Source organism: Ahaetulla prasina, chromosome 2 (assembly GCF_028640845.1).
Source record: "Ahaetulla prasina isolate Xishuangbanna chromosome 2, ASM2864084v1, whole genome shotgun sequence".
NCBI classification, from domain to species: Eukaryota; Metazoa; Chordata; class Lepidosauria; order Squamata; family Colubridae; genus Ahaetulla; species Ahaetulla prasina.
The window spans coordinates 227,205,714-227,232,066 of record NC_080540.1 but is presented as its reverse complement, the minus strand read 5'-3'; the positions used below and the strand labels follow the sequence as shown (position 1 = coordinate 227,232,066).

Below are 26,353 nucleotides of genomic sequence, written 5' to 3'. Positions count from 1 at the left end.
TTTAATGTAACAGGGTGAGCTCCTGTATTTGTCCCAGCTTCTGCCAATCTAGCAGTTTCGAAAGCACGTAAAAATGCAAGTAGAAAAAATAGGGACCACCTTGGTGGGAAGGTAACAGTGTTCCGTGCGCCTTTGGCATAGAGTCATGCCGGCCACATGACCACGGAGACGTCTTCCGACAGCGCTGGCTCTTGGGCTTTGAAATGGAGATGAGCATCGCCCCCTAGAGTCGGCAACGACTAGCACGTATGTGCGAGGGGAACCTTTACCTTTACCTTTATGTATTTATGACGGTGTTCTGATTAGTTTCCAAACACAGGGCAAGGCAAAACTTGGCACAGAGTCTCTTATAGTCACAAACAGAACTTTCCACTCTTGAAATGACCAAATGAACGAATTGTTTCCTACAAAATCCACTCCCCATTCGTTCCTCTTTTGTTTCCTATGGGAGGGGCCAATGACCTCCAAGGTGTGGCTTTACTCCCAAGTTGACTCTGCTTTCTTAGTTGTTCTTGTCTTCTGGCAGTTCTGTGCATGCACACACTGGAAACAGGCTCCAGCTGTTCGTCTGCCTCGCTGCTGTCTATCTCCCTCTCTGCCTCCAAGGTAGAGCCCTTGTCCAAGCTTTCCCCAGCCCCCAGGACTGGCCCAAGTTCCTCCCCAACCTCCTCACTGTCTTACTCTGCTGCCAGCTCCGCTGGCCACTGGTGAGCCACAACAGATGTTTTCAGAGTCCTTGAGTGATGTGATTGCAACTTTCACCATCCCAAAGTTTATTGTTGTTTCGTCTGTGTTTATTACTTGCCCTGATAATCCAAGTTGGATTTAAAAAAAAAAAAAAAAAAGGTAATCCTAGAACCTTATCATTATTTTTCAGTTCAATCCAATTCAGTTTTGGATTTTTATTTCAGGAGTTCATGCGCATGATTGGAAACGATAAGCAAAACCAGATGATTGTGTTCCATTTGATAGAGCTTTTGAAGAATAACGGGAGGCTGCCAAGACCCGATGGATGCCCTGATGAGGTATTGGGTTGTAACTTGCATGTAACAAGAATGCCTGAATTGTTTCTGCAGTTAGTAGAGATGGTGTCATCAGAGAAAGACTGCTTGTATTTACTTGTCATTAGGACTACAGGTAGTCCTCAGGTTACAACGGCAATTGTGACTGGGTTTTTTGTTATTAAATGATGCAGTCATGAAGTGCATTGTCACCTGACCACATCACTTAGTGACTGCAATCCAGGCGATCTTGCTATTTATTAAGCTAGGACTGCATAAGTCATTAGGTAAGGGACCTCACATGACTGCAACATGGCAAGAGGTAGAAATCCAGAAGCACTGCCTAACACCACTGAAACCACATCCCCGCAAAGCAGACCAGTGGGCAAGAGCTGTGGCGGTGGTGTGGGTGGGCAGTACAGAGTCTAAGGTCCTCCTGCCACCCAGAGTCTCCTTGAGAGAAAAAACAGTGGGAGCCAGCTTGCAAATTCCTGCCAGCCTCCCCATTGACTTTGCTTGTGAGAAGCCAACAGGGGAGGGTTGCAAATGATGATCATGTGATTGTTGGAAGCTGCAACAATTGTAATTGTGAGCCGGTTGCCAAGCACCTAAATCGCAGTCACATGGCCATAGGGATGCTGCAAAAACAGCTTCAAGGTGCTGTTGTAACTTTAAACAGCCACTGAAGAAGCGAAGATTACTTGATGTTTTGTGATCAGATCTACCTCTCAGTAGGCATGTTACAAAATCAAAAGTAATTTAATTTCTAATTAGCAGTTTCAATTGGAAACAAATCAGCAACCTAAAAATGTAATAATTGTTGGTGAAAACAATGATCCCCTCTAGAATTGAGGCTGTTTTCAGTTTCCTGACAGTTAGAGGTCCTCCTATATTTTGTTTAAAATCTACTACCACCAGTTACATTGAACAAGAGTCATTCTGAAAATGAATACAGTGGATTTTGAATTCAGAGGACATTTATTATGGTCATAAATGTTTTCTTATTGTACCATAATAACAAAGCAGGCAAATAATGTTTTTTTCTATTTGACTTTAATAAGATTGTTTTCACTTCCCAATGTAAAATATCATAAAAGTATTCTCAAATGAGAATATAGATGTTCCTTTTGAAAATAGGAAATGATCTTAAGTGTATCACAGCATTCCCAAATTTACTTGAGGGATACAACCTCATGGTTAAATGGAATGAGATTTTTTTTCCTCAGTACTTTAGAATTATGATTACCAGCCTCATTGGCAATAGAAGAAATTTAACAGGTAAGATGGAGATAAAGATATAGGGGGAAATTGAGGAAAGTAATCGATTTCTGCTTTCCCCATAGAACAGTTTAAATTTTATTCTCTTTCTGTAAAATTTTATATCATGTAGACCAGAGCTGTTGAATTCAATTTCATTGAGGGCAGCACCAGGGTTGTGTTTGACCTTGGAGGGCTGGAGTGGGCATGGCCAGAGTGGACGTGGCCGGCTGGGGATCACTTGTGGCGGGGGCACCTTTGGTGGCCCAAGCACTTTGCCAGCGAAAATGGGCTTCCAAGCTCTATTTTCAGCTGCGATGGCCTCCTGCAGCCCTCTGAGCTCTGTTTTCACTGGTTACAAGTGGCTGTAGGAGGCCATCGTGGCTGAAAACAGAGTCTAGGAGAGCTGCATGCAGCCCTCCCAAGCTCAGTTTTTCCTGGGAGAGGCACCATGAGCCAGTCCTTCTCTGTTTCCTGTGTGACCCCGTAGGCCAGATGTAAGCACCCCACAGGCGGGATCCAGCCCACAGACCTTGAGTTTGACACCCCTGATGCAGACTAAACCAGTTCCTCAGTCTTGTTCTTGCCTAATCAAGGGATTGTATGCCTACAAATTAGATGCATTTAGTATAAGAAACTAAGAGAAGAAGATTTTTATATGAACTAGTGTATAGTATACCAAAGTGTTCAGTGACTTTGGTTCCAAGGTTATTCATAATCAGAGATAAAATAAGTAGCCCCTTATGATTCTGAATGGATTGTTATTATTTATGTCATTGCTATTGTTATTGTTATTTCATACTGATGTTTTTATCTTATCAAGGTTTACGCCATCATGTCAGAGTGCTGGAATAATAATGCAAGTCAGCGGCCATCTTTTAGGGATCTTGCTTTGAGAGTGGATGTCATAAGGGAAGGCCTGGGTGGATGAAAATCCTGAACTTGATCCAAGGGGACATGAAAACATGCAGAGCAAATGTACTTTGCTCCTTAAGCCGTTGCAGTCTATCGGCCTTCCCATACATCTTCTTCCCATCTTTGAATTTGGGAGACTTTGGGGAAATCATCCCATCAGAACATGCAAACGGTGAAGACTTCTGCTTTAGCTTCGTCATCAGGAATGCTACCACAATGCACCAATGGAAAGCACTTTGATAGAAAAAGGAGTTCCTTTTTTAAAAGAGTAAAAGAGTAGACAGTCAGGATCGCCTGTAAATGGATTTACAGATCAAAATGTCAAGAAGAAAAGTCATGGAAAGGTGGAGAGTTGGTCTACAGAATTTTTCTTTTCTCAGCTGAAGAAAATTTAGGCTGCAATGCTATATTGTCTATTCCATGGGGTATACCCTATTAATTTCTTGAGACTTATTCTAAGAAAACAGATAGAATTGTGCCCTTAAATAGTAGCTTACTTGCAGAATGTATACTATTTGGCTTCAGCACAAGTGTTAAAGAAAAGCACATTCCTAAAGGCATCACTTTGAAGAGGAACAAATGTTTGAATTGAAGCTTAGCAATGCCTACAGACATGATTTCTACACTTTTTTTTAGTCTCCATTTGTCCATTGTGTTTCCTATAAGTAGACGTGATTCATTTGTTCATTTGCCCATTGCGTATTTCTTGTATATGATTATGCAGTTCTTTTAAGAATATGCATTCAATATAAAAAGACATAGTAGAGAAGCAAAGAGCTTTCAAGATAAGAGGAGAAAATAGCACAACTGGTTCTTGGAATTGCCTTTATATCGTGAAAGATCCCCAGACTTTCAGTGTGGCATCCAAAAAAGGAAACTTTTGCAGAATGTGGAAGACATCTCTATCCTGCCAGAATTCGTAAAGCAATTCTGAGTGCCTGTGGATTACATTCCAAAAAGTCCCCCAGGAATTCCTGTTTGCCTTTTCTATAGGAAACAAAATGGTTTCGCATGCTTTCTCATGGCTTACACAAGGGCTTGCTTTTTTTTTTTATGCTAGTTTAGCTAGTTTTTACCATGTCAAGGCGTTATGGCTCCAGTGAAAAGAACAAATCATAGGTTTAGTACTTGATTGAGCAACCATATGCCTATCTGAGCCAGTGGCAGGTCGGTAAAAGAAGCAGATATGCCTGTTGAGGCAGTGTAATGCACTGTATATATATATATATTTTGGGGCGGGGGGACAGATAAGTATTTTTTTTAAAGAAAAGATGTTAAAATTGCTTTTTTAAATAAGTAAATAGTCGTCTATTTTCCTACTTTGTATTTGTGGACTTGTAAAGTTTAACTATGTCTCCTAAAGGTGCAAAGATTGAAACCATATTTTAGCAGCTTAATCCTTGTTAGTCTTTTTATTTCCTTAACTTTTATAGGATGATTCATTCACCTGAAAAGAGAAGTATGTCTGTGATGTTACCAGGATAATCATGGCCCATCTTTTCTTAGGCTATTGGATCATTTGGCTGTATGTGATCATTCAGTCATGTAATAGAAATTGGTTGCGATTACACTGCCTACATTGTGAAATAAGAGTTAGTCCCTGCAGATTTATGCTTGTCAGTATCAGTGGCACAACTTCATGTTTGCAAAATAGTACGCTGTTTCTAGCACTCTTGTGCTTTCAAACTCTATGTTAACTTAAGGATTGGCCATAAAAATTCAGAGGAAAGCAAGTGAATTGAATTCCTTTTTCCATACTTTGACCGCCAAGCCTTGCTTTTGAAATATAAAGTTTCTTTTAAGCAAATTTGAACTCAATTAAATTCCCAATATCGGATGAGTAAGTTTGGTCAAAGAAGCAGTGGCTCTTTGCTATAGAAGCCAAATTAAAACTTGAAATGCATTTATAACAAAATGTAGGGTAGGTGGCCATATTCTGTAAGCCTCTATAGTCAGTTTACTTACCTACCTACCTCAAGCATAGAAGAAGGTACAGCAATGTGAATCTTGTATGGGATTAAACAAGTACCTCAAAGTGCAGATGTCCAGCCTGTGAGTGCCAGTTTAAAATTGTTTGTGCCACTATGAGCACTAATATATATCAAAGTGGACTGACTAGGTCTGGCATATATGCAAAGCTCCCCTTCCAAACATGCCAACTTCCTCAGTCTGGCTCACTGATAAGGGAACAAGACCAATCTATTTTGGAGAATCCATGCACAAACCATAGTTCTATTGGTGGGAGGTGATAGGAAGTCCCTATATGAGAGGAGCCATCCCACTATCTACCATAATTTGCTCAGGTAAAACCTTAATTTTATTTTAAAGAGTAAGAAATTATGTTAAGCAACAAAGGGGCAGGGAGGTTGAAATTATGAATAGTTACATTTTGTAAAATGTCTGTTATCCTGTTATTGATGGCTGATTTTTTCCCCAATAGCATTTTAAGAGACAGTTTGACTGTCTTTAATGGCTTTGGATGATACATTGCACATTTTGTACATTGATATAAAATTTATTGTACAGAAACTGCATTTTGGTTTTGTAGAATATTGTGGTAAATGCTTGGTGGTGGGATTCCCCGGTTAACCAAATTATAGTAGCATCAAGTTGAAAGCAACACGAGGCATCAGGTTCAACATCAGTCTGTTTTTGAACTGCATTCATCTGATTGAGGATTTCATATTCCATATAAAGGAAGAAAAACTCAGGGAATTTTGTGTAATGCAAAGAAAAGTTCTTCCATAATTATTTTTTCAAGTGATTTTTTTTTTGTTTGATCTAATAGAATTGAAATATTCTACTTTCCTGATATAAGGAATTTCAAATATTTAACAAAAATATTGAAGTGCTTTAAGAGTTTGAAACCTACTCAATTTTGAATTTCCATTGTTGCAGCCATATAAGTGCTTGCACAAAGTAAAACTTTTTGAGCTTGGATTTATTTCTAAGTGAACATGATAGGATTATGTTGTAAAGCACAAGTAAAGCATTGTCCAGATTTCTTTTTCATTTTATTCCATTCACTTTGGCTCTGTTTAAATGGAAATTCAAGCAGATTCTGTTTTTTGGCATAAATATTTTCACATATTCAAGGAAGTTTCTGGATACAGTCTTTCAGGCTGGATTGGAGACTACTTTTAAAGTGTTCCGGTTCAAGATTTTAAAAGACACAAGAGACTTTCAAGAGAGGAGGGTTCTCAAAAACTATGTTTACTGAGCTCTTGCATCTGTCTGGCTCCTGTCCTTATGCATGAGGTCTTGATTTCATTTGTGATTTCAGAATAATATTGGTTGTGCACATCATTCAAAAACTTTAATAACCAGTCAATCAAATATAAATTGTAATTCTGTGATAACAGTTTTGTACATATCATTTAAACATTACATTACATTTGTGCATCAATAGTGTTCTCAGTTATTTTCCTAATCCAATGTAGGAAAAGAGCTGTGTATAATAGCCAAAAATCCGGAGGAATCTAGTAGCACCTTTCAGATTACCAGATTTTATTAAAACGTTTAGCTTCTTTGAGCTAAGATCACTCCATGCTTCTGATGAAGTGAGCTGAAGCCTACAAAAGCAAATGTGTTTTAATAAAGTGTGTTAATATGAAAGGATACTACAAATCTTCTTCTTTTTCCCCCCTTTCCCAGAGCGCTGTTCACTTTATCATAATGGTTTACCATGATATCAATAATTGCTGTGACTTGCTTTAGGAAAAAAAATGCTGCACAGATAAGACTCCTCCATTGAGTAAAGTGATAATACAACTACTGCTTTTTAGAACTTTTTTTAATCTATACCATTTTATATAAATAGATTGTATTTTGTAAAACATTTCTGTATTTTTATTTGCTAATTGGTCTGTGGTCCAGTATGATAGAATTCAGAATAATTTGCTTTAAATGTATACTAAGATAACAGAGTATTAAATATTTTTTAAAACAGTACATTTCCTCTTATTTTTCCACATACTTTTTTACTCCTTTCCTTCACTTGCAAAACTAAAGTTATTTCACTGCTGAAATGAAGGATGATGATCCAGATTGCTATGAAAGAGTGTAGCCCTATCCAGGCATTTTATAGAAGAATCAACCGATCATAAAAACATCTACAAATGGATGTTCTTTGAAGGGCAAGAAAAAAGACAGACTTGAGGAAATGGCAGATTTCAACCATGTATATCCTGCTTCCCATTGGCATAATTTAGCCTCCCACTGGTTTATTGGGCTGAAGATTTTGACCTGTTCTTTGGGCATGATTTCAAGGGTCAAAAAACTGGTAATCCTAGATTTACAACTAGTCATTTAACAGCCATTTGAAATTACGATGTCCTCAGAAAAGATACTTTATGGCCCATAAGGCACTTCCAGCTCTTATAAAGCACTTCCCCACTGCACAAGTCACATGATTGCAAACTGGGTCATCTACAACCTGTTCACATTTAATGACTGGTTGCCACCAATCCGCCTGATCATGTGATCATCATTTACAATCTCTGCTGGCTTCCCCAGAAAGTCAGTTGGGAAGCAGGCAAAAAAGGTCGCAAACTTCTGCCACCTCCTGAGAGTATTCTGTCTCATCTCTGAGAATTGTCTCAAAAAACTGCTAACCATGTGGAGTTGAGATTCCTAGCCAGCAGGACAGTTCTTTTGAGTGAAAGGGCTTCCTACCAGCTCTGTGTGGTTTCTGACATTTCCAGCCCCAGGAAGGGTTTCCCTTCCACCCTCTGGGCTGGGGGGTGGGGTTTAAATCCTTCATTGGATATCGGGAGCATTAAAATCCATTCTTGCAATCCGACAAAGGATTTCCTACCAGTGGATGGATTGGTGGGCTGCAGGAAACCTGAAGAGCTTAGCTCCATTTCTGCAGCCCAATTATGTATTCCCCCTCTCCCCCTGTGGACACTTCCCAGGGCTTCCCGATGCATCTTGCATTCCTTACCTGGAACTCCTGTTAGCGTCCCTGGAGATTACTTAACAACTACAACTGGGGATGCAAGGATTGTATTTGTTTAATGAATAAGTCCCTTAACATTCACTTGGCTCAATGACAGATTCCAGTCTCAACTGTGGTCGTAAGTCGAAAGCTACCAGTAAGCTTATGATTTGCAGATGTTTTAAGCACCCATATTACCAATTAATCCCTATCCTATTTAATGTAAAATTTACAAAAGTGCAGGATTCACATGTCAAGGATTTATTAAAGGAAAGGTCGAACACTGCATGTCTGCATTTGGAAAACAGTTTGTGTTACTAACTCTGGCACAAGTGGCTAGAGTACTAACAATACCAGATTTAGCAAATAAATAGAACTTCTCTAATTCCAGTGCCTAAGCCAGAGAACTAAAGAGCCCAGAGCCCAAGCAAAGCACACAGGCCATGCATCAAAAGTTTGGTCAAACATTCTGCTAAATCTGTTGATAGATGCCTTTTCACAGGTGCTTAAGCCTTTCTGACACTTTGAAGCAAACATGCTGTGCAAGTGCTATAGTGTTTCTCAACGTTTTTTTTTTATTTGCATTTATATCATGCCCTTCTCCGAAGACTCAAGGAGGCTTACACTATGTTAGCAAGTCTTCATCCTATTTGTATATTTATATACAAAGTCAATTTATTGCCCCCAACAATCTGGGTCCTCATTTTACCTACCTTATAAAGGATGGAAGGCTGAGTCAACCTTGGGCCTGGTGGGACTAGAACCTGCAGTAATTGCAGGCAGCTGTGTTAATAACAGACTGTCTTACCAGTCTGAGCCACAGAGGGCCCCCCGTGGCAGTTTTAAGAAGTACCTCTCAATTTGTCAAGATTGAGAAACACCACCATAGGCAGTTGCAGAGAGGCAGGAAAAGAAAAGGAAAGCAGTTCCGAGGGAGCAGGCGAGTCAGTTGACAGCTTATCTCATAACTGGAAGTTGGGCCCAGCAGAAGAAAAATCTGGCATGAATATTTATTTATTTATTTATTTGATTTTTATACCGCCCTTCTCCCGAAGGACTCAGGGCGGTGTACAGACAAAATAAAACAAACAATACAAAGTACAATTTAAAATGCAATTTAAAAAACTTATTTAAATTAGCCTGAAAATTAAAAAATTTACCATACACTAAAAAACCCCATTTAAAATTAATAAAAATTTGACATTTAAAATTCAATTCAAGCCAGCCCCGCGCGGATAAAAAGGTGTGTCTTCAGTTCGCGGCGGAAAGTCCGAAGGTCAGGTATTTGGCGTAAACCTGGGGGAAGCTCGTTCCAGAGTGTGGGAGCCCCCACAGAGAAGGCCCTTCCCCTGGGGGCCGCCAGCCGACATTGTTTGGCGGACGGCACCCTGAGAAGTCCCTCTCTGTGAGAGCGTACGGGTTGGTGGGAAGCGTGTGGTAACAGCAGGCGGTCCCGTAGGTACCCAGGCCCTAAGCCATGGAGCGCTTTAAAGGTCGTAACCAACACCTTAAAGTGCACTCGAAAGGCCACAGGTAGCCAGTGCAGTCTGCGCAGGAGCGGTGTTACATGGGAGCTACGCGTAGCTCCCTCTATCACCCGCGCAGCTGCATTCTGGACTAACTGAAGCCTCCGAGTGCACTTCAAGGGAAGCCCCATGTAGAGAGCATTACAATAATCCAAGCGAGAGGTAAAGAGCGCATGAGTGACTGTGCACAAGACATCCCGATCAAGGAAGGGGCGCAACTGCCGAACCAGGCGGACCTGGTGGAAGGCCCTCCTGGAGACGGCCGTCAAATGATCTTCAAACGACAGCCGATCATCCAGGAGGACACCTAAGTTGCGCACCCTGTCCTTTGGGGCCAGTAACTCACCTCCAACAGTCAACCGCGGCTGCAGCTGACTGAATCGGGATGCCGGCATCCACAGCCACTCCGTCTTGGAGGGATTAAGCTTGAGCCTGTTTCTCCCCATCCAGACCCATACGGCTTCCAAACACCGGGACAGCACCTCAACAACTTCATTGGGGTGGCCCGGGGTGGAAAAGTACAGCTGGGTGTCATCAGCGTACTGTTGGTATCTCACCCCGAAGCCACTGATGATCTCACCCAACGGCTTCATGTAGATGTTGAACAGCAGGGGCGAGAGAATCGACCCCTGCGGGACCCCACAAGTGAGGCACCTCGCGGCCGACCTCTGCCCCCCTGTCAACACCGTCTGCGACCAGTCAGAGAGATAGGAGGAGAACCACCGATACACGGTGCCTCCCACTCCCAATCCCCCCAACCGGCGCAGCAAGATACCATGGTCGATGGTATCAAAAGCTGCTGAGAGGTCTAATAGGACCAGGGCAGAGGAATACCCCCTGTCCCTGGCCCGCCAGAGATCATCCACCAATGCGACCAAAGCTGTCTCCGTGCTGTATCCGGGTCGAAAGCCGGACTGGAACGGGTCTAGATAGATGGCTTCATCCAGGTACTGGGGTAGCTGTCGCGCCACAGCACTCTCTACAACCTTCACAACGAAGCGAAGGTTGGAGACTGGACGATAATTACCCAAAATAGCTGGGTCCAGGGAGGGCTTCTTGAGGAGGGGTCTCACCACCGCCTCTTTCAAGGCGGCAGGGAAAACCCCTTCCAACAAAGAAGCGTTGATAATCCTCTGGAGCCAGCCTCGTGTCACCTCCTGAGTGGCCAGTACCAGCCAGGAAGGACACGGGTCCAGTAAACATGTCGTGGCATGAAGCCTCCCCAACAACCTGTCCACGTCCTCGGGAGCCACAGGGTCAAACTCATCCCAAACCGGCTCCACAAGACGTGTCTCCTCTCCCTCGCTTGGATCATCCCAATTTCGGTCCAGACCGTCCCGGAGCTGAGCGATTTTATCGTATAGATAACCACTAAACTCCTCGGCTCGTCCCTGCAAAGGGTCATCCCGCACCTCCTGATGAAGGAGGGAGCGGGTCACCCGAAACAGGGCGGCCGGGCGGTTATCTGCCGACGCAATGAGGGTGGAGGCGTAAGAACACCTCGCCTCCCTCATTGCCACTAGGTAGGTCCTAGAATAGGACCTAACTAGTGTCCGATCAGCTTCAGAACGACTGGACCTCCAAGTGCTCTCTAGGCGTCTTCTCCGGCGTTTCATCTCCCTCAGCCCCTCGGAGAACCAAGGTGCTGGACGAGATCTGCGCCGGGTCAGAGGCCGCAAAGGCACGACATGGTCCAAGGCCCCAGCCGCGGCCTGTTCCCAGGCCACGACTAGTTTCTCAGTCGTGCCGTGGGCCAGATCCTCAGGAAATGGCCCAAGCTCTGTCAGGAACCTCTCGGGCTCCATCAGGCGCCTGGGACGGAACCAACGTATAGGTTCCGTCTCCCTGCGATGGTGAGTGGCGGTTCGGAAGTCTAGGCGAAGGAGAAAATGATCGGACCATGACATTGGTTCTGTTACTAAATCATCTAATTCCAGATCATTTAACCACTGTCCAGAGATATAAATCAAATCCAGCGTGCCTCCCCCCATGTGCGTAGGGCCATCATTTACTCGAATCAAGTCCAAGGCCGTCATGGAAGCCTGGAACTCCCGAGCTGCCGTCGATAACAAGCCAGCTGATGGAAGGTTGAAGTCCCCCATGACTATAAGTCTAGGGGTCTCAACCGCCACAGCGGCAAGTACCTCCAACAGCTCAGGCAGGGCTGTGGTCACGCAGCAAGGAGCCAGGTATGCAATCAACAAGCCCAACTGATTCCTATGGCCCCACCGCACATAGAGGGATTCACAGCCGGCAATCTGAGGAACAGTGGCCTCCCTCGGGTCTAGATCTTCCTTAATAACAACCGCCACCCCCCACCCCTACCTTGGGCCCTCGGCTGATGAAATGCTCAGAAACCTGGAGGGCACAGCTCAACAAGGGGAACCCCCCCCCTCTGGACCCAACCAGGTCTCCGTAATGCCCATCAGGTCCGCGGACTCCCCCTGAATAAGGTCGCAAATCAGGGGAGCTTTATTAGCCACGGACCGGGCATTACACAACATCAGCCGAAGATCCAAGCTCTGAGGATCATGGCCGCCCGAGGAACGGGTAGGGACTGGGGGGCCGGAGCACGTGATCGCTTTCAGACATCGAACACGTGCTCCCAACTCTCGATATGGCCCCCCCTCCGCCATATCTGCCTCTCCCACTTACCATACAGATCGAACAACCCTCTAATCCTGGAACCGAGCCCTCACCCCCTGCCTTCAGACCAGATGAAGTAGTGCCGCGAACAAGCACAGGGGCTGGATCCCTCCCCGACGGGTTCTCTCCCCCACCCGTCAAATCCCTCCCCCCCACCCTCCCCTTAAAATTCCCATTACCCAATTATATCCCAATTCATTCAGAGACTGGCTTAATAATTCAGTATAAATTACCATATTTTTCAGAATATAAGATGCATCTTTTCCCCCCCAAAAAGAGGGTGAAAATCTGGATGCGTCTTATACTCCAAATGTAGCCCTGCCCAGCTTCTCAAACTGAGGTTTCAGAGACTGAAAAAAGCATCATAAACGAAGCTTCAGAAATGAAGCCCTCAAACAGAACTTCAGAAAAGAAGCTCCCAAATAGTTTGAGAGGCTTTTTTTCTGAAGCTCTGTTTCGGAGGCTTTCAGAGGCAGAAAAAAGTTTTTTCTGAAACTGAGTTTCAGAGGCGGAAAAAAAAGCAAAAAAAAAAAAAAAAAAAAAAGCAAGGCACAGAGCTCACAACCAAGGAACCTGTTGCTAAAATTCACCTCTGGGAACAGCTGATCGGGGGTATTCTGGGAGGCCTGTCCACCTGCCAATCAGCTCTTTTATTATTTTCCTCCCCAAAAACTAAGGTGCGTCTTATACTCAGAAAAATACGGTAGACTTCAAAATTCTTACTGCAGCATTCTATCTTGATTCCATAGTAACAGTAAAAATATCTTCCTGAACTTTATGCTTGCTTCCTTGATCTCGCCCAGCTATGTTGGGGTTGACTGATCCCGTCACTAACCCCTTGTCCCAGCTGCCTGGCTCAGACTAAGAACACTACAATCCTGCAGTGATTCCAAATGGTAAATTTCAGATACTACTTATTTTATTCAATCCAAGGACCTTTAATTTACAAGGTGTCATAGTGTTCTATTCCACCCTTAATGTTACTCTAGCTGTAACCTTATCAGCAGTGATGTCATCTGCTCACTTTGCCTACGTCTTTGACTAAATTGGATTACTGTGCTTGAGATGTGATTACCTCTGACGATGATCCGAACATTGCACTGAGTGCTTGATGTTCCTTTTCTAGATGCTTTGTAGTCACAGTATCTGAACACAGGCATTCAGATTCCCCCCCTCCTATTGTTTATCAGTGTTTCCGAATACAATTCAAATGTCATTCTTACACTTTACAGCTCATATTTCTTCAGAACCATATTATAGGGTGGGGTGGGGTGGGGTGGCTGCTGTCCATGTGCTGAAATCTATCTTAAGGAGTCATTCTTGATGTCTCCTTGAGTCCATTGTTAAAACTTTCCCTATGTTCTTGGAACACCTGCCAACACACATCTACAGTGTGCAACTTCTGTGGGGTCCTTGGGAGTCTCTGAGCTTGGTTTACTGGAAACAGTAACTTATGACCATTTTTCACACTTACAATCATTGCAGCATTCCCATGGTCACATAATCAAAATTCAGATGTTTGGCAACTCCCATTTATGACAGTTATAGTGTCCCGGGATCAGGTGATCACCTTTTGCTACCTACTGACAAGCAAAGCCAATGGGGAAGCCAAACTCACTTAAAAACTCTGCTACTAACTGCAGCAGTTGTGAAATCCAAATTTTTTTACTACCCGTTCTGTGGGTGTGGCTTGGTAGGTATGGCGTGGCTTGGTGGGCATGGCAGGGCAAGGATACTGCAAAATCTCCATTCCCACCCTACTCCAGGGGAAGGATACTGCAAAATCCCAATTCCCTCCCCACTCCTGGGAGAAGGATATTACAAAATCTCCATTCCCACCCCACTCTGGGACCAGCCAGAGGTGGTATTTGCCAGTTCTCCGAACTACTCAAAATTTCCGCTACTGGTTCTCCAGAACCTGTCAGAACCTGCTGGATTTCACCCCTGAACTGCAGTGATTCTCTTAAAACAACTGTGGCAAGACAGATGTGGGGCGAAACTCACTTAATAATGTCTCACTTAGAAATTTGGGGCTCAATTGTGGTCATAAGTTGAGAACTACCTGTACTGTATGCACTCAGAATTCATAGAAACTTTGAGTGACTTATTTCATCTGGATAGCTGATATGTATTAATGGTTTACCACAACTCGGTGAATGCTGCATGATGGATCGGTTATGAAAAATAAAATAATCCAAATAATTGTAAGGCTTATAAGAAATCAAATATATGAGGACATTTCTATTTGAATATTGTACCTAGAAAGAAAATGAATAAATAACCATAAGAAATTTAATTATTCAGGTCCTATCTACCAAATATTAGGTAGATATAAATGAAAACCATTGCACCACTATAAAAAAATTACTCTCTGACCGGTCGCAGACGGTGTTGACGGGAGGGCAGAGGTCGACCCCGAGACATCTCACTTGTGGGGTGCCGCAGGGGTCAATTCTCTCACCCCTCCTGTTCAACATCTATATGAAGCCACTGGGTGAGATCATCAGTGGTTTCGGTGTGAGGTATCAACTGTACGCTGATGATACTCAGCTGTACTTTTCCACACCGGGCCACCCCAACGAAGCTGTCGAAGTGCTGTCCCGGTGTCTGGAGGCCGTACGGGTCTGGATGGGGAGAAACAGGCTCAAGCTCAATCCCTCCAAGACAGAGTGGCTGTGGATGCCAGCACCCCAGTACAGTCAGCTGCAGCCGCTGTTGCGGGGCGAGTTAGTGGCCCCAATGGAAAGGGTGCGCAACTTGGGTGTTCTCCTGGATGGACGGCTGTCTTTTGAAGACCATTTGACGGCCGTCTCCAGGAGGGCTTTTTACCAGGTTCGCCTGGTTCGGCAGTTGCGTCCCTTCCTAGACTGGGATGCCCTACGCACAGTCACTCATGCTCTCGTGACATCTCGCCTGGATTACTGCAATGCTCTCTACATGGGGCTTCCCTTGAGGAGCACCCGTAGGCTCCAGTTAGTCCAGAATGTGGCTGCGCGGGTGATAGAGGGAGCCCCTCGTGGCTCCCATGTGACACCTCTCCTGCGCAGACTGCACTGGCTACCTGTGGCCTTCCGGCTGCGCTTCAAGGTCTTGGTAACCATCTTCAAAGCGCTCCATGGCTTAGGGCCGGGTTACTTACGGGACCATCTGCTGCCACCGACTGCCTCCCACTGACCCATGCGCTCTCACAGGGAGGGACTCCTTGGGGTGCCGTCCGCCCGACAGTGGTGACTGGCGACACCCAGGGGAAGGGCCTTCTCTGTGGGGGCTCCCACCCTCTGGAACGAACTTCCCCCGGGACTCCGTCAACTTCCCGACCTTCGAACCTTTCGCCACGAGCTTAAGACACATCTATTTATTTGCGTAGGACTGGGTTAGGATTTTAATTTTAATTTAATTTTTAATGGGGTTTTAGTATTTTAATTATAATTTAAATTTGGCCTTATTCAATAAGTTTTTTAATTAGTGTTTTATCTTGTATTTATATTTGTGTATTTGTGTTTTTAATAGGCTGTAAACCGCCTTGAGTCCCTTGGGAGATAGGGCGGTATAAAAATGTGATTAAATAAATAAAAATAAAATAAATAAATAAATACTTTTGACCCCTAAAGCTTCAGATAGGTACATTTTATGTCCTCAGGATCCAATAAGGCACAACACTTTGAAAAAACTGGTAATCTGCCCCCAGTAACCAGGCCTGCTGCTGCTGACTGCAAATGGCACACCTGTGTTCCCAGCAGCCACATCTACCAGTGACTCCTGGTGGCCTACCACAAACAAAACTGGGAAACTCGTCGTTACCTGTGGAAGCAAAGACATCCCAGATAATCTCCCAGTCTATTACTGCAAGTACAAGTAGTACCTGATGTGTGGCTGCTTGCTGAACCACCATTTTAAGTTACAATGGACTTTTTAAAAGTCCATTTACAACCCATCTTCAAAGTTTCACACACACGCTATGGTCATGACTGTTTATGAATCAAAATACCTAACAGTTCAATTAATTGTTCTTGGAAGTTCTTTTTTTAAAGAGAACAATGTGCTGATGGAAAAAAAAAACCTTCAGATGAGAAGGTGTTCTGTTTTTTTTTCAGATGAAAATACCTATGTTCCAGATCAACTCATAAGGTCAATAGAACATCTCTCAAACCACTCTGTTCTTTTTCTGAATTACTGTTTGTCCTGTGTCCTGGAAAAATATAAGAAAAGCAGTTTAGAAAGCAGCTGCACTCTTGTATGAAAATACTGCAAGGTGATTTGACCGTGTGCACAAGGTTCATATGGGTTGTCGGTAGGATTTCTTCCTAGTAACAGTATCTCTATTCTCTTGGATTCTCTGCCATTACTATGTATTTCATGATCTATTATAATGGATACCCACAAAGGGTATCGAGGTCAGCCTACACAAAAGGATGAGATACTAAAATGAACAAAAAATAAAAGTAGTTTAAAAATAATAAAAAAGTAATAGAATTCATATGGTTTTACATGGTTTTATTTAATAAAGCAGGTGGTATACAGGCAATACATTTTTTTAAAAAAAATCACTTTATTTGGTCAGCAATTCGAGTCAGTGATCATCAATAGAAACTAACTGTTCCTGCTCCTAATTAAAATAGTTAAAAATATGCCTCTCTTTGTTTGGGACGGAGAACGAAGGTCTGGTTTTAGCACCCTTATATTCCTTTTCTGATGGACAAGATGATGAACTTTTCAAGTTTCAGAAAAGGCCCCACATACCATGCTTGTGTCAGAGTTTAAGTCAGCAATATGATTATAACCATACCTATTTTATTTCTCAATAAAAATTTTGCTTTGTGCTCTTCTGGCTTTTTCGAGATCATCAAAAGTGATAGGTCCTTTTGGCATTTCTAGCACAGCAGAGTCTGTGTCAATTATGTTCTCGGCTTCACCTAAAGAAAAAGATGTATATATCGCATCAGTTTTGTAAGACCAGAGATAATTACTGATACTAACTTTCTGTTAAAGAGTTTATAGTACTTACATTTCATTCTTTGTAGTAAAGTTCCATACCCCTTATCGTACTGATAGGCAAGTATAAAGCCCAGAGGTATAAGTGGAATAAAGAGTTGAGGTTTCTTATTTTTTATTGCTCTGTATTGAAAAAAAAAATTATATACTAGATAAATAGGCAATAAAAAGTAATATAATCAATATCCAGAAAATATGCTTTAATTGCAAAATATTAAGAGTACTTAATGCTGAAATTAAACATGTTTTGTGGCAATAAAGCTCTGTAGCTTTTAGTTTATATTTTCATTTTATATAATTATGCAAATAATATGGATAAACAAATCTCTCACATATTCAGTTCTTTTAATTTGCTATTAATGTAGTATTGCTAACAATTATGCTAACAGTTATATTTTGTTGTGCTAACTGTAAATCCCACATTTGCTTAATTGATTATTGTAAGGGTTTTTTCAGTTCACCAGATTATAGCAGAACAATCTCCCACTGTTTTACTCCTTTAGTGTAAATTTGTTTCTGGCCATATTAACTGCAGATAATTATGATAAATATTTGTTCTAATATGTTTTCCACACACCAAAATGCAAGACACTTCTTGATAAGAAAATTCTCTCCTCCACTTAGAGTGGTTTACCCTAAGCAAGCAAGCAAGCTTACTAGCCCATATTGCTTGATATACCAGAGTGATATAGAGATTAAGATGTTAGCCTAAGAATGTAGACAGTCAACTTCAAGTCCATCTTTAGCTATAGCAGCTCACTCGGTGAATTTGGACCAATCACTCAGATCAAAGGGCAAAAATGGAGGCTGCAGTGCAGTGGTGAAATCTGGTTTACTACCGGTTCGCTGGCTGCACATATGTGCTGCATGCGCGCATGCGTAGTGCGCACCATGCACCAAATTTTATGTGCACAATGCACTCCAAAAGGAGGCATGGGGTAAGTAGAACAGCACTGGGGGGGGTGATCAGCTGTGGTGCATGATCTTTTTTTTTTACTTTTAAAACTATTTTTTAAAAAACCTATTCAACTGAATAGGTTGTAAAAAAAAATGCTTTTAAATATAAAATTTTAAAAAAGGCTGACGATCAGGCAGCTCAGCTGTGATCGTTGGAGCCTCTTTTTTACCTTTTAAAAGCATTTTTTTTACAACCTATTCGACCAAATAGGTTGTAAAAAAATGCTTTTAAAAGTAAACAAATAGGCTCTGATGATTGCGTGGCTTAGCTGTTTTTCACCTTTTAAAAGCATTTTTTAAAGGAAGCGGCAAACGGGGAAGCGGGTGACCGGGCATTGGGTGGGCATGGGCAGGGGGCCCAGGGATTTTTGCTACTGGTTCTCCGAACCACCCTCCGCCATCGCTATCAGATCGGCTGATCTGGTCTGAACCGGGAGCATTTCACCCCTGCTGGAGTGCTATACACATTGCTTTCAATTCCTGAAGGAAAAGTGGGATATAAACCTAACAAATACAAATAAAAGCAAATGAAAATGGTTAAACCAATCAGGAAGCATTGTTTTAATGTTGTTTCATAGAGCAAACATGATGTAGTGGTTAAGCAGCAGCTAAAAACTGAGACACCAAGTTCTAGTTCTGCCTTAGGCACAGAGGTAATTCAATGATTTTGGACAGTTGCTACTCTCAGTCCGAGGAAAAAGTCAATGGCAAACCATGTCCAAAATCCTGCATAGGCTAGTTGTTGAAAGTCAACCAAAAAAATGCAAATCAGGAGCCTTTGTTTATCCCTCTTTTCATAGACCAATATTGCTAAACTAAGAATAGAACTAGGTTGGCTCCAATGGAAATCACAACTGGAGTTATAAGTCAGAAATGTCAATTGAGGTCTAATATTAAGACAACTCAAGTTGCTTACTTTCTTTTGCTATCAGGAGAAACCAAGCTGGAGTGACAGGCTGCATGCGTACACTATAAACCAGTATTGTGAAGGACTCTTCCTTATGTAATGTAGTATTTGTTATTTGAAAGGAACAGAAAAGGGAGATAATCACTAATGTGATTGTAATCCCTAATACAGCATGATAGCTGGTCTGTACCTGGACCAAAGAACCCTTTTCATTTCATGTACACCTCTAGACTGGAATATACAGTCAGTTGTATTTATTTATTAGTTAATGTTTTATTTTAAATGTATCCTTTCAAAACTGAAAGAACGAGAGTAAAAAATAAATAAAATCTCTCTCATCTGCTATTTAAGGAGGGGGGGGGAAATAACTGCATACCCAATTGTTAGGCCCACAGTTGTAAGGCCATAAAATGTTCCAAAATACTTGAGAAACTCCCTTGTGCCCGCAATCTGCATGGCCATCTGTCTCTCACGCATTTGATTTTGCATCAGAAGTTGCCTTTCTAGCTGAATGTAAAAAAGAGAAAAAGATTTTACTTATGCATTTCAGTAACACAGAATAACAATGTTTTCAGCCTTTGTATATTTGGTACCTATTTTCATAATTTCGGGATAAAGAATTATTATCTTAAACTACTTGTTGGATTACAAAATATCATACACTTGTTCAAAGTACTGCATAAATATTCGTCTTTTATTTTGGATGACTTAGAAAAATGAGACTCTCCGGTCAACTACTGACAAGAGAGACAGGAAAACTGTACAAGGTCTCAATATTATGACAACTTCTATTTGTCAGAATGCAACATTTTTATTTAAAAATATTTACAGAACCATCTGCAAATTTGATGATACTTGGTCTAGTGAAAGGTACATTTAGTATAGCCCTGTGACGGCGAACCTATGGCACGTATGCCGGAGGTGGCACGCAGCGCCCTCTCTGATGGCCCGCAAGCCGTTGCCCCAGTTCAGCTCCACTGCGCACGTGGTCAGTTGGTCTTCAGATCTCTGCCGCACATGCGGGGGGCAAGGTATGTGCAGGGGGAGAGTGCATGCTTGCACAGGGGCCGCACGCGCATTGCATTTTGGGGGTTTGGACACGCACATGCTTTGGGCACTCGGTCCAGGAAAAGTTAGCCATCACTGGTATAGCCCATAAAACCAGACTCTATTCATTATATAGTCATGGATTCACCATGTGTAATTGGCTATCTCTTAATTTATGAATCAGTAACGAAAAGTGAAAAGTTATAGTGGCAATCAAATTTCTTCCAATGTTCTTAATTTTCTGACACCTAGTCTGCTCCAAGATTTTATGAATAGAAAACCTAATATTATTTCCTCAGAAAACATTTAAGTGTCACATCATAATTCTCGATCATTCAAAATTACCAGTGTCACCATCTGATGCAGTGGTGAAATGTAAAATTTGTTACTACCGGTTCTGTGGGCGTGGCTTGGTGGGGGGGTAATGTGATTGGGTGGGTGTGGCCAACTTTTTTTTTTTTAACTTTCAAAAGCATTTTTTCTTCGGCCGAAGAGGTTGTAAAAAAATGCTTTTAAAAGGCTCTGACGATCCCAGCTGAGTTGCCTGATCGTCAAAGGCTTTTCTTTTCTTTTAAAAGCATTTTTTTTGCCTTTAAAAGAAAAAAAAAGCCTCTGACGATCAGGCAACTCAGCTGGGATCATCAGAGCCTTTTAAAAGCATTTTTTCTACAACCTCTTTGGCCGATCCCAGCTGAGCCGTGCGATCATCAGAGGCTTTTTTTTAACTTTTAAAAGCATTTTTTCGGCCGAAGAAAAAATGCTTTTAAAAGTTAAAAAAAACACCCTCTGAGGATCATGCGGCTCAGCTGGGCATGGGCAGGGGGGCAGGGATTTTTGCTACTGGTTCCCCGAACCACCTGCCGCCATTGCTACCAGCTCGAGCAATCCGGTCCGAACCAGGAGCATTTCACCCGATCTGATGTCAAATAAGGTTAATAGTTAGGTGTCAAGTCAATGTAATTACTGCTACAAAATTCAAATAATCCAAAACAGGAGACTATTAAATTCAGGTACTCTTTCACTTACAACCAATCCCTTAGCAACTATTTAATGTTACAATGGATCTTGAAAAAATAACCTGCAACCCAGATTCAAAGTTCTGATGGCTGCCCCATCCCCATGGTCACGTGACTGCATTTTGGGCACTCTCATCCCACGGTCACAAGATCAAAATTTGCAATCTTTTTGCTAGAAAACTGCATTTATTCCTGGTTTCCAGCAAAAAACGCCCACAATAAACAATGGCTGCTTTTAATAACCACAGTAATTGTTTAACAAACCCTGCAAAGAAAGTCACAAAACTGGTTAATAACCCTCATGATTTACAACCATAATTATGCATTCATTCAATTACGGCTGCTAAGTCAAGGACTATCTGTATCTCTATTATATTATCAACATGTTTTATTTCCTGCATCAGAGTCCAAATGAGACTTTAATATATCACCATTCGGGATCTCAAAATAGTTTCAAATCAGTGCTTTAGCATGCAATGATCATTACAACGCTGTACCCTGCTGTTACAATTCAGTTTATTAGACACAGGTAGTCCTTGGCTTATAACAGTTCATTTAGTTACCGTTCAAAGTTACAATGGCACTGAAAAAAGGGACTTATGACCATTTTTCACACTTATGACTGCTGCAGCATCCCGATGGTCATGTGATCAAAATTCAGCCGCCTGGCAACTGGTTCGTATTTATGACTGTTGCTGTGTCCTGGAGTCATGTGATCCCCCTTTTGTGACTTTCTAACAAGCAAAGTCAATGGGGAAAGCAGATTCACTTAACAGCCGGATTACCAATTTATCAACTGCAGTGATTCACTTAACAACTGTGGCAGGAAAGGTCGTAAAATGGGGGAAAGCTCACTTAACAAATGTCCCACTTAACAAGAGAATTTTTGTTTTTGTTGTCGTGGGCTCCATTGTGGTCGTAAGTTGAGGACTGCCTATATACTTTTAACTTTTAACTACTATTAATCTTCTCATAGTTCCCATCACCAATCTCTTTCCATTTATGACTGTATGACTATAACTTGTTGCTGGCAATCCTTATGATTTATATTGATATATTGACCATCAATTGTGTTGTAAATGTTGTACCTTGATGAACGTATCTTTTCTTTTATGTACACTGAGAGCATATGCACCAAGACAAATTCCTTGTGTGTCCAATCACACTTGGCCAATAAAAATTCTATTCTATTCTATTCTATTCTATTCTACTACAGACCTCTAAACAAGCAACAAATTCTAGATTTGTGATAAAGTGCTACATGGCCCTGAAAAGTCTCAGTCCCTGTCTGTCTGTCTTTTTTTCTCTTCCTCACCCCACTACGGAGTTAAAGAGATATGTACTTATCTGTGAAACCTGGCAGAAAAATAATACTGGAATAAATTTGTTGATCCTGTTGTCAGTGCCCATCCTGTCTCTGTTGGGTATGTCTTATTATCAAATGGTAATGTTCTGAGAAGTATTATGCCTGGTGACTGGCTTCTCTGGCTTTTTACAGTCCCTTTCTATCATGTCATCAGCTGGCGCAGAAAAAAATCAAGTCACTAAGCAGATATGGAGGGTCTGACTTCAGAACTCACTTGTCTGCCCTTCGTCCCCACAGTGTAAAACAATGAGACATAACAATAATAATAGGTCCCAGGACAGCCTATTATTAGACACCTGAAGGCACCAGGACAGTAATAGATCTGGTGAAGATGTAGACAAACGTTGCCATGCTGCACAACCATTGAACTCCTCCAAAGCCAACCAAGGAAGAGCTGCTGAAGAACCACCTCTCCCTTTCCTGGGGATGGGAGTGATTGAAAGTGGCAAAAAGAGAGAAATTGGCAAACAAGCCACAAAGCCCCTCATTATTTTTCAGGACACCACAAGAAGGGGAAGCTGTGCCTTTATGTAAAGATATAAGTGGAGAAGTCCATAAAAATAAATCATCAGAAAGTCTCCCCCCACCCCCCGCCCCTTTTTCTTCTGCCAATAAATACGTGCAATTTTGCTCTGCCTTTTGGGAAACTTGAATAGAGTCTGGTATGGAAAACAATGAGGAGCTAGGTAAAGAGTGTGAAAGGAATGCAAGAAACAACAGTGCAAGTGGAAAAATGGAAATAATATGAGGAAAATGGGCTCAGCGGAAGATGGCTAATGGCTAAGGAAAAGGGGCACATCCATGCTTACCAACCCTTCTGAACACAAGTAGTCCTCGACTTACCACAGTTCATTTAGTGACCGTTCAAAGTTGCAATGGCACTGAGAAAAGTGACTTATGACTGTTTTCCACACAAGACCATTGCAGCATCCCCATGGTCACATGATCTAAATTCAAATGCTTGGCAACTGACCCGCATTTTTGCCAGTTGCAGTGTCCCAGGGTCATGTGATCACCTTTTGGGACTTTCTGACAAGCCAAGTCAATGGGGAAGCCAGATTCACTTAACAACCATGTTACGGATTTAACAACTCCAGTGATTCACTTAACAACGGCGGCAAGAGAGATTGTAAAAGGGGGCAAAACTCACTTAACAACTGTCTCACTTAGCAACAGAAATTTTGGGGTCAATTGTGGGCGTAAGTCAAGGATTGTTTTCCTCTGCTCACTATTGGTCACCCGAGCCTATCCAAGTCTTTTTGGTAGCAAGTATGGAAGCATAGGAGATTTTGCACACTTGAAGAAACAAGACTGAGGTTGGTGTCAGAAGAGGCGGCTACCACAACTCTTGGACCATGATCACTGATGACCAACTAAGTCTACACCTCACTCACACCTCCCTTGTACTTAAGAAGACAACAACTGAGGTTTAGGTTTTGTTTGTTGACAGAGAAATGTATGGTTTATGTTGTGGGTGGCAAACTGCACAAAATCATGTCCCCATGTAAAATTGTTACACATAGGTAACAAATGTTAGAATACAGTATCTACTTACCTGGGCATAGTTACACTGAAATCAATAACTGATTTCTAAATAGAACAATAACTCTACATTGCATAAAATAATAACGAACTCAATGAGACATACTTATGAATAGACAGAAATAGGATTCAGGTATCAAAGGCCTCCCTCTGTGAGGGAGATGGGAAGTTCTTAAGTATGATAAAATAAATGAAAATATGTTATAGTAGCTGTCAAGTGGATACAATCATTATCAAATGAAATATATCAACCATCTCCCCCTTAGACTTGGACAAAATGAACCAACATGGGCACCTTATTTTATATTTTATTTTTCTATTACTATATTTTGAAGACTTGGCCCTAACTCTAAAAAGAAAAAAAAATTAATGGAAGAGAGAACAAGATCATACATTATTTCTAAAGTATTTAGTATTTCTAAAATCTTCAGATGGTTACGAAGTTCCATAATGCAAAACACCCACCTGAAGTCGGGAATTCATAAGCATGAATTCCTTCTGATTCTGCAGGCTTTCATTGACGGACTTTGAAAAGATGAATCCCATTTTGATCTAAAAGGAGAGAAAAACAAATGCACTGCAACCGCAGTTAACAATCTCCCAAACATTTTACACCTAATAATGCTATCATATATCTTGAAGAAACCACAGAGTGTGTGGGTGGATAGTTTTGCTGTGCCTTTAACTACGGTTGCCAACAATAGGCTGAAGTTGTTATGAAGGCTGTCGGATCCGGGCTGCCAAAATCCCAGGTCAAAGGATCCAAAGGAATCACAAAACCATAAACTTCGGTTCTTGCTACCTTAGTGGCGGTGGAGGCATCTGCAACCCAGCTACGGTACTCCTACTTCCTACGTAACGAAAATGACAGATCTACAAACCACAATTGCCGAGAGAGGCGAATAGGGTGGCGGTGGGGGGGCGTCCTTCCTTTGTCGAAGAAGCTCAGCCCGGGCGCTGCGGCTCGCGAAAGTCCAGGCACCACAAACTCACGCGGGCGACGCACGTGCCGCCCGCCCGCCCACCCACGCGGGGTCGAGCATCCAAGCGGGAGAATGATGGGAGTTGTAGTCCCAGAGTCTACCGACCCCCCCCCCCGTCCGTGCCATCCACCGCGGCGCGTTATACCACTGCTGTGCCAAGCCCCGATCGCCCACAAGCAGCGAAGAGAGACCCATGCTTCCCAACTCCTCTCCCTTTTTGGCCTTTCCTTAGCCTGCGGGCGTCCAACCGTGGCAACTTTTCAGACCAGTGGACTTCAACTCCCAGAAATCCCCAGGGGATTTCTGGGAGTTGAAGTCCACTGGTCTGAAAAGTTGCCACGGTTGGGCACCTTGCCTTAAGCTAAACTTTCCCATATTTTACCTTTTTTCAGGTGATCTTCGCTCGCCTAGTTGGCCTAGGTTGCAAAACACTTCCGGGCACAATTAGCCCAGCGCAGCCGACGAACAGATTGCCCGGAGTTTGCAATGGGCGTTCAAAAAGAGCGAAGACAATTAGATGCAGTTATAAAAATGGCCAGCTAGGCAGTGGGTGGGGGGGCGAGAAAATCCAGCTCAGACAAGAATTCCCTGCTACGGAATCCACTTTTCAATAACCACAACTAACGACTTGCAACTACCAACCACCGGGGGGGGGGTGGAGGGGAAGTGGGGGGGGGAGAAATCACCCGTGTCGGGTTGGTAGCTGCCACCTACGCCTCCTCAGGAAAGAGGGTAAAGAATTGGGGTAAAGAATCTCAGATCAGGACTGCAAATGCTACCTACCGTAAGAGGGGAACCAATCGAGACCTCCTCGTTTGGCCTTGGGCTGGACGGTCGGACTCATTTTATGATTATGCCAGCCAACATCTGTTTTGTATCCAGAGCCGGCTGGATGGTGATCGGATGAGCAAATTGCATTTTTCTAACACAGCCTTTCTAAATTAAAAAAGAAAAAGAAAAAAGGCAAAGCTCGGTGGTTATACCCAACTCTTTGCAACGCCAGTCCCTTTTGGGACGCCTTTGGGGTGTGTGTGTGTGTGTGTGGTGCTTTTGAGTGTAGCCACGATCCGGGGCAGCAAGAAACAACAACAATGTACACACACACACACACACAAACTGGAAAAGCAAATGACGCTTCTGTGCAGCTAAATAAGTTAAAACGCCGATAGGGAACTTGGTAGCTCAGAAATACAAATGTAAGCAAAAGTTGCAAGCTTAAGACAGGCACGAACATTGCGTTCAGGTTTGACCTCACAGGG

General features: G+C 42.5%; 2 protein-coding genes across 14 annotated transcripts in view; one reads left to right on the top strand and one right to left on the bottom strand.

Annotated features, from left to right (window-relative positions):
• The window catches only part of JAK2 (Janus kinase 2), an 85,240-nt gene extending 78,118 nt beyond the window's left edge, over positions 1-7,122 (top strand). For all 10 annotated transcript variants that reach the window (XM_058166305.1, XM_058166300.1, XM_058166302.1 and 7 more), the window contains 2 exons: positions 912-1,025; positions 3,082-7,122. In XM_058166305.1, coding sequence (XP_058022288.1) covers positions 912-1,025; positions 3,082-3,189 — 222 coding nt within the window. In that variant the 3' untranslated portion in view covers positions 3,190-7,122. The remainder of the gene's footprint in view (positions 1-911; positions 1,026-3,081) is intronic.
• Positions 7,123-16,763: 9,641 nt separating this feature from the next.
• On the bottom strand, positions 16,764-26,127 carry PLGRKT (plasminogen receptor with a C-terminal lysine). Of its 4 annotated transcripts, none has more exons than XM_058171883.1 (5): positions 25,878-26,127; positions 24,577-24,663; positions 19,517-19,647; positions 17,290-17,399; positions 16,764-17,197 (listed from the first exon to the last, which is right to left on the bottom strand). In XM_058171883.1, the coding sequence occupies exons 2-5, from the start codon at positions 24,655-24,657 to the stop codon at positions 17,076-17,078; spliced, it is 444 nt and encodes a 147-aa protein (XP_058027866.1). In that variant the 5' UTR covers positions 24,658-24,663; positions 25,878-26,127; the 3' UTR covers positions 16,764-17,075. The 4 variants fall into 4 exon arrangements, with proteins under 4 accessions (XP_058027866.1, XP_058027868.1, XP_058027867.1 ...); XM_058171885.1 differs by lacking the exon at positions 25,878-26,127 and adding an exon at positions 25,477-25,731; XM_058171884.1 differs by lacking the exon at positions 25,878-26,127 and adding an exon at positions 24,993-25,150.
• Between the last annotated feature and the right edge of the window lie 226 nt (positions 26,128-26,353).